This window comes from Xenopus tropicalis, chromosome 6 (genome assembly GCF_000004195.4).
Source record: "Xenopus tropicalis strain Nigerian chromosome 6, UCB_Xtro_10.0, whole genome shotgun sequence".
Taxonomy (NCBI): Eukaryota; Metazoa; Chordata; class Amphibia; order Anura; family Pipidae; genus Xenopus; species Xenopus tropicalis.
In genome coordinates, this window is record NC_030682.2 from 90,721,594 (window position 1) to 90,730,276 (window position 8,683).

Consider the following 8,683-nt stretch of genomic DNA (forward strand, 5'->3'; position numbering starts at 1 on the left):
CACAAGAGCTATGTGAGCAAACCAATGATTTCCCACAAACACCTCCCCTATTAAGCATATTAAGATCAGTTAAAACATGATTGATTATGACTGACTATACCTTTACCATGAGAATGGCTGCAAACTTTGTGCAAAATCTAAATGTTGTGATCTACACAAAACACCCAATGACTATGGGAAGCCACAAAGCACCCATGCACTCATCACTCCAACTTTAGCAATCGCTAGTTCCTATTACACCAGGTTACAACCTTCCATCGGGTGCCAAAAGCTGTGGGTGTAAGCCTTTCATTGTGCATGATGGAACAAATTCTATATAGCAACTCCAGCTATTTAAATTTCTGCTTTAACAATTGATCCATATTAACAGTTGTCCTTTAATTTTTCTTTACTGAATATTGGTCATGCACCAGTAAGCTAGAAAATGTAGGGGTCATTTAGGAAGAAATATTACAAAATCAGGCCACAGTCAGCCACTTTATTTGTTCTGTTTTGCTTTCCCAGAATGGGTGCAAGCCTCTGTTCTCCATTTTGTGGGTAGCACTTTGTATAAAGAACTGCCTGCATTAGGGACAGGGGGAGGCATGCAAGCTTCCCCCCTTTGTGCCCCATACCAGTCTAATCTGGTTCTGGGTTAAAAGAGTAGCAATTCTGAGTACACAAATTCTTGGTAAGTGAGCACCAAGGGCATGCTCTACCACTTGCGTATGGGGGAAATACTTTGAAAAAACTACTACAGATTTAGTAACAATGTTTAAAAAGGGAACTAAACTCAAGCAAGAATTAAGCTACAAATGCTATAAAGGTATCAGACAAATTATCCAGAATGCTTGGGACCTGGGGTTTTCTGGATAAGGGGTCTTCCCATATTTTGAATCTCAGTGTTTTTCAACTTGAAAATATTTTTACATAGTTACATAAGTTACAGTAAATAAAACATTAACTAAACCCAAGAGGATTTTTTTGCCTCCAGTAAAAATAATTCTCAAACATTTAAAATATTTGCTTAAAATGGAGTCTATGGGCCTTGCCATATTTTTAAACTTTGTGGATAACAGGTTTCCGGATAACAGATCCTATACCTGTACCTATTTTCTTCTTCTGTGCCAAACCTTTGTCAGTTTAGTGATCTCTGCCACAGATGCCCCACAGTAGCTCTCGCACTTTTCATGCTCTGGGCTGCTATCATTTACACAAGCTTAGGGACACATTGATACTATACAGTACAATACAATACAATATATAATTCACCATACACAAACAATTCAGATTAATGTTATATGTATTCTGCATCTGAATTCATTAATAATCATGTCTACTGCATAAGCTTCTGTGACAGATGTAACCTCAGTTTCTGCTAGGATTGCCACCTTTCTGAGAAAAAATACCAGCCTTCCTATGTTTTAATTTTTTTTCCCTATTCATAACATTGGGATCAAACATTATTTTTACCGACCAGGTAGCAACCTGAATTTCTTCTAATGTTTTGATGATTTCTGACAACCCCTGAGCTTCTCAAGCAGCCCAGGGTGCATTGTGCATGTGCAGGGCCACTGGCTCTCAAAAGATGGCCTAACAAGATCAAAAGATGGCAAGCTCTTGTGGACACCTCTGAAGGCATGGATCATTAATAGGCCGCTGAACCTCTGGGCTTGTACAATAAGATTAGCATATAAAATGTATAAAAATAAATTCTTTTTTAGGTTTTAATTCTCTTGCTTTTTTATATTTTTTCTCTTTGTATGAAAAAAATTCAAGTGGCTTTATACAGCAATCACACAAATGTATATCTAGATGAGCTTGACAAAACTTAATAGGTTTGACTCTAGAAAATGGAAAATAAAACTTTATCCCAATTATGGTTTAATTTCCTAAGCACTTACTGGATATCGATTACTACTGAACAGGTGAGTACAAAGGCAAGTAACTGTAGTAGAGCGCATTCTTAGGGCATAACCTGCTTGTATGCCATACATGTTCTGATTCTCAATAACTATAAAAGAAGCAATCCTTGAGAATTTTCATCTATATTGTTGTTGCAGCCTTTCTTGATAAAAGAAAACCACATAATTGTGGTTCAGACAATGAACTGTGCCAAGGAAAATATTATCCCAAGCTGCCAAATTCACCATGCAGTTTTAAAAGGGATGCCCACCCAAAAACTGATTATATGTCTCTGTCCATTCATGCAAAAAACATTTTGGGCCCAGAGTTCCAAACTAATAATTTCTGTTTTCAGTGGGATGTTTGAAGTTGTATTTTATTCGGAAAAAACGTTTTACACTGTGAAAGAACTTTGACTTCTAAACAATTCTCCAATATACATGTATTTAAATATTTTAGTGCTCACTGAGCATTTTATTGTATGGAACTTTTCTCTCATGGGTAAGCAACAAAATGCCTGCAAATACATCTCTAAAGGCTAACCCTGTAGTCAATTTGACCCAACCTGTTTAATCAACTCCTTACCCAAACTAATCAGGGTAGCGATTCTGAGCAATATTGCAAATTACACTGGCAGCATTAGAGCAGTTACAGGGTTGACCTGTGGAGGAAGACCTCTGGAGGAGAATTTTGGAGGGCGTTTTTTCCTTGCTCACAAGCAAGAAATCGCACAGGCAACAGAATACCCTGTGTCATTGCCCTTGTAAAAGTAATTGCCATTGAATTACCTTTATAAATAACTTGGATTGAAGATTTATGATTAACGTATACTGTATATAGGTTGCTTAGCATTTTACTTTCTTTTATTATTTAAAAAGACACTGGGTTTTGGGTTGACATTCCTGTTAACAATGAAATAATTATTTGTGCCAGTCAGAAGGTACAATATTCAGAATCCTTTGCCCTTTAGCTACAGTAACTGCTCTGAGATAAGTGAAACTGGATAATGCAGATAGAATGACAGGAACTGAGTGATGCTCGCTAGGGGAGGGAGTTCACCAAACAAAATTAAAAGCATTGCACTCAAAATAATGACTGCATATCCAGTGGGCTGAGATAAGAAGAATATTGACAATTGCACTAGGCAAATAAGCCCCTATGTTAAAAAAATAAGCCCTAAAGTGAGATGCTTATACCAATTTCTCACCACTGGTACGAACATAAACTCCATTGTGCACAGAGACAAAAAGTACTGTCCTCTATGATTTACTTTCGTTTCCTTCTAATAATGTGCAGCAAGAATCACTTTTACTGCCCAGTGAAGTGACAACACTAATAGCAAATGCTTTTCCAATTGTCGAAAATCAGTCAGATGGTAATTGGGCAGGTTTAAAAATCCTGTTGGAGTGAGGAGCTCATTGGCTAGTTAATGTTAATGACCCTTGGGCCAAATGATTGGATCAATCTGATATTGCCCTCAAGGTGGGCATATTGAGGAAAGATCCACTTGTTTGCTGACCTCGTCAGTATATGGACACCTTTAAGATTGTGACAGATCTCACTCTGCATTAGATTTTGTGCTATCCAATCCCTGTCGTCTGTCCCAAGGCCGCCGGTTTCGTGTGGAAAGTAAGTTTTGCGATCAAGGGAGGATGTTGGGTGGGTGGCAGGGGGGCACGGCGATGGCCCCTGTGGGGGGTACAGGGGATACGGGCAGCAGCCCCGTTGGGCCCTGCACCCACCAGTCCAACCCTGCTACCAGGAGTGAGTTCTACAGCACACAGGCAGAAGGCAACATTAAACAATTTGCTGGCAACAGCAACAATGACTGTAAATACAAATGATGATATAGCACCTCCAAAGTACAATGTGCAAGTGCATGACAAAGTGAAGTCACAGCACTTAAAGAATAACTAAACCCTAAAAATGAATATGGCTAAAAATGCCATATTTTATACACCAAACTTTCTGCATCAGCCTAAAGTTTCAGCATCTCAGTAGCATCAATGATCCAGGTCTTTACAGTTGTCACATAAGCTCCACATCTTGGAAAGTGTTTGCGCACTGGTTGCAGAGCTGCCATGTAATGTGATTCTGAATTAATTACTAATAAGCCTTATACTATTATATTTACTCCCTAACCTCAGTAACCGACAACAGCATGTGCAGTGAATAGGCAGAAAAGAAGATGGGGTGCTACTGGGGGCATCTTATAGGCACAGAACTTTCCTGCTAAAGGGTTGTGGTTGTCTTGGCCTGGTACAGAAGCCCAAAACATTTTTAGCCTATTTAGTTCTTCTTTAACTACAACTCAGAAATAAAGAAAACATTAGTGTCACTGGCCCTTTATGATGTTTGGAAAACGTCACCTGAGCTAGAGAGTGAACTGGTGGTTCTCTGCACTGTCATTCTGTATCTAAGCTTAGGTTTAGTTTTAACTTTCATTTGTGACAGGCTTTTTCTATGCTATGGAGATACAACATGTAATGTATCTTGCCCGAAATGTATTGTGTTGTTTGTGTGTAAATCTGAGCCCTAGGGTATTAAAATATTTATCAACTGACAAATACCATTACTGTGAATTTCAGCGTAACTAAGGCCAGGTAACACCAACAAAGAGCCCATATTGGCGAATATTCTCTTTGTAAATGGTTCTTAAAAAATGTGAGGAAAATGAACAAACACAGTTTTAAAAAGCACGTAAAACAGTATTTAATGCTACGTGTCAATAAAAAATAAGGGATAAAAAGCAACACTAACAATAAAGTTGTAGCCTCACTAAGCAATAGGTTTTTTAGCGCTAGGTCCGTGAACCCCATTTAACAGCTGGAAAGGGGCTGAAAAGGAAGGCAAATAATTAAAAAAATATAAAAAATGAAGATCTGTTGAAAAGCTGCCAAGAAAAGAAAGTTCTATAACATATTCAAATTTAACTTAAAGGTGAACTACCCCCCCAAAAACATTCAAATAATTGCTCAAGTGACTTAACCTGGTCTGTCGAATATGAGGCCAGTAAGTACAATAGCAGAAAGGTTTTCTGGCAGATATGGGCATCCAATAGGCTTGCATGGGCTGAACCAGGTACAAACGTTAATCACAGATGATCCTTATTCAGTTACAGTGATCCTTTATACAATGCCATGCAGCCCTGTCCAGGTCATAAAACTATAACTGCATTGCCATGCACGCACATTTTTCTCATACAAAAAAATGGGAGGGGTTGTTTAACTTCTGTTGAGCCAGCTCAGTAAGAGCCTCTGTGTCAGCCAAACAGTGATATCTTATTACTACAGCTTTAAGTTATGAGGCAGGAAGGAATGGTTTGGAAACAAATATGCTGTTTTTCAATCTGTAAAAAATGAAGAACAGTTTATTGTATGCCATCATTAAGCCGAATTTTATGTTAAAAAGTAAAATGCTCTTTGGATCTGATTGTAAGCATGGGCATCCTTCCTCTTGTCTTATCACTTGATCTTAAATATATGTATTTACCTATGTTTTTATTTATAGACTGATAAAGTCTATTATTGTATTATACTACTTGTCTATGCAGGTAGTGCTATGTAAATACAATATACATATATACACTATTAACATGAGGGGGTAAAAACAAGCACAAACGTTACTTTGTTGTATTATTTTGCTTTAATTTGTTTAACTGACACTTTAATAATGAGAATGAATTGTTGATTGGTTGCTATAAGTTACAACTCCAGTTTTCTTAACTAAACCCCCTTGTGTGTCCTGTATTGTGTTGCTGTGCATGTGTGTGTCACACTACAGAATACTTTTTATTTGATCTAAGTGAAGCTGAGCCTGGAGCATGGTTGCTGTTACTATAGTTCTAAAAAACAAAGCTAATGGGGCATTTGCCTTTCACATTGTCTAACTCTGCTTGTTGCACACCTAATTTCGTTGCAATCCTGTAGACCACGTAATGTAAATGCCTGAGTAGAGAAGAACAGTCAGCCAACTGTTATTTGGATGCTAAAAGTTGTAGTTCAGCAGTAGCTAGAGAAAATCAGGCTGAAGATAACTGCTGCAGATAAATGTAACAACAAGTACAAAGTTTCCTTTGGGTCTTGTAACTCATGGGGACCAATCAGCAAGAAGCATTTACTGGTCTGCTCTTTGGAGCACACAGCTGATTGGTTGGTATGGGTTAGAAGACCTGAAGAAAACTTTGCACTTGTTATTACATTTATCTTCAGCCTGCTATCGCACTAACTATTGTCTATCAACATCTTCAATTTTTATAACATTTGATTTGATATATTGTGAGGATGCTGAGTAATTTAACTTGTTTAACACAGATAACATTTATAAGAAAAAAACATTATGTTTAAATTCACAGCCTAGGGAAAAATTGTAGGGAAAATGTTAATGGTCAGAAATCTTCTGTTCCCTGGATATAATGCAGTTGTTATATTGACATTGGGGTGAAGTCAGGGGGTTCTAAAAAAAGAGTTAATTATAACAGATCTTTTATAACATCAAGGATGCCTAGCCTCATTCAAGCTGAAAGTTATAGTTCTGCTAATGAAAAACAGCTTAAATGATGTATGTTCCATCTGACTAGAATCTTATCTGAATTAGCATTTTAGGGAAAAAAGGGTTTTAGCTAATGAGAAATATTAATGTATTTATATATCAGTAGTGAGCATTAGATATTGGTCATGAAAAGCAAAGCACTGATTGTGCCTATAACTCTCTGCACTTTAACATGACATTTAAATGCCTTTGCTTCCAGAACCATGTGTTCTTCTACAGACAGTAACTGATATCTCCCTACCCTGCTATAAAGGTCTCTTTCTCTGCCTATAGAGGAATTAAGCATTACTGAAGAAAGACGTTCTGGATCATTGCTATGAATTGCTTAGCATCTCTCTAGTTTGAATAAAGCAAAGGATTCTCAGCCCTCCTCCTCAGCCCACCATGTTCTCCTCCCATTACCCAGCCCCTCTTAAGCCAGGCATTTGCTAGCTACAGTAATGCAGGATTTCTGCCGCTTGAACACAAGCCAAGGATCTTCCAGCTCAGTGGGACAGCTAGGCAGGTGCAGATCCGAAGGGTTCTCTTTCATTTCCACAGTGGCACCCAGTTAGTTACCCTGACCCCATCTACACAATCAAAGTCAATGAAATCCCTTACTACTAAATTACCTATCTTATACATACCCAGCCCTTGGCTTTCCCACTGTTGAGAAACTACAACTTCCAATATCCCCAACCAACTAATGCAGAAGTGTTGCACGCTGGATGCTTATACATTGTATATTAAATGACCACATGCAGGAATAGTCTTAAAGTTATTAAGGGTCATTTTTAATGTATTCTAGGTAATGCACTTATTGTCAGTTTACTGTTGTTTCACCTTGTAAACGGTTTTGTAAGTCAAGACTGAATGTGTGAAGATAAGTTAGATAGTTGGGAGGTGCATTTTCTCAAGCAATAATGGTTATATCTGAATTCTAGTGGCAACAATTATAAAGCAGAGGTTCTGTATGGTAACACATTCCCATACAGATGGGGAAGAGCCACATTACATTACATGAGGCACTGGGGGACTGCTCTATCGATATAGAAATACTGGCTAACTGCTTAGTGCTTAATTCACTCTACCTGACTCTGTGCCCCTCAACCTGGCGATCCCTGTGAGTACGAACTGCACAGAACCCCCCCCCCCCCCATAAGCACAGAGCTGTGGAAGTGAGCCGCTGTCAGGTTGCATGCTGCTAGAATGCAAATAGGGAGAACAGAGAGAATAGTACATTCCTAGCCCAGCATCTCGTGTTGCCACAGCAAAAGGAGCCGATGGAGATGCTTTACCCACAGAGCCACAGAGGCGCTTCATTGTCCCCCAGCTCCCCGGTTCTTACCCATCCTGGAGCATCAGTGCATCTATCTGTGCAGGTGGCACAGCGGCCAAAAGTATATTGTAGTTCCAGTTAATGTATAAAATCATTAGCTTCCCAATGCACTTACCATGGTAGCTGGAGTTTCAGTGTAGAGACTCCCTAGCAGCAGCTGTGGGTGTAGGGAAATGCGAGTGAGGGAGCGCTGTCCAGGGTATTCGCTAAGGAGGAGGCGGCACCCGATTGCCCTGTAGGCTGCCGAGGCCGGGGAATAGCTGTGTGACAATGGGAAGCAAAGCAGGAGATCGCTGTGTGGCGTCTTAAAGAGGCGTGGCCAATATAGCGCGATCGGGGTAGGGCTGGACACTAGGGGGCGCTCAGGGGAGCTCTTCTGTATCAGATTGCTGGAGAAAGCGTCCCCAAACGCCTGCTTTTCTGTCCTTTCTTGGGAGTTTATAGTGACCCGTCAATGAAATCACATTGATACACGCTCATTTATCAAATAAACAGCTATACCTGATCTATAGTTAGTTGCTGTGTCCTTAGCGCAAAAATGCAAATGAATCGCTACTCTGCGTACTTCTGCACTTGCAATTGCCTTCTTTTAGGGCAACGCAAAAGTAACCCATAGCAACCAGAATCCTAAATTAAAAGTTTGTTTCAAAATAAGTAAGCGGTAAACACTACCTGTCTATTTAGTGTCAACGTTCTGAAAGTGCACAAAACTAGTCATTCAGTGGGTCAGGTCAGTCTGTGCCCACTTTGGGCAATATAACATGAATTAACTGAATAACTGCATGTTTATTAATGACTAGCAGGCTTTTACTGACCACTGAGCCCCATTTACTAACACTGCAACAAATCTGTAACAGTGCACTAACCCAATATTTTGGGAATTTGGTTTTAGCATCTCTTGACAGCAGGAAAAGGTTTTGCTAAAAAAAA

The 8,683-nt window shown here is 39.2% G+C and overlaps 1 protein-coding gene across 1 annotated transcript in view; it reads right to left on the reverse strand.

Annotated features, from left to right (window-relative positions):
- The window catches only part of elovl2 (ELOVL fatty acid elongase 2), a 44,125-nt gene extending 36,208 nt beyond the window's left edge, over positions 1 to 7,917 (reverse strand). Inside the window, exon 1 of the mRNA NM_001016159.2 lies at positions 7,869 to 7,917. Coding sequence (NP_001016159.1) covers positions 7,869 to 7,871 — 3 coding nt within the window. The 5' untranslated portion in view covers positions 7,872 to 7,917. The remainder of the gene's footprint in view (positions 1 to 7,868) is intronic.
- Between the last annotated feature and the right edge of the window lie 766 nt (positions 7,918 to 8,683).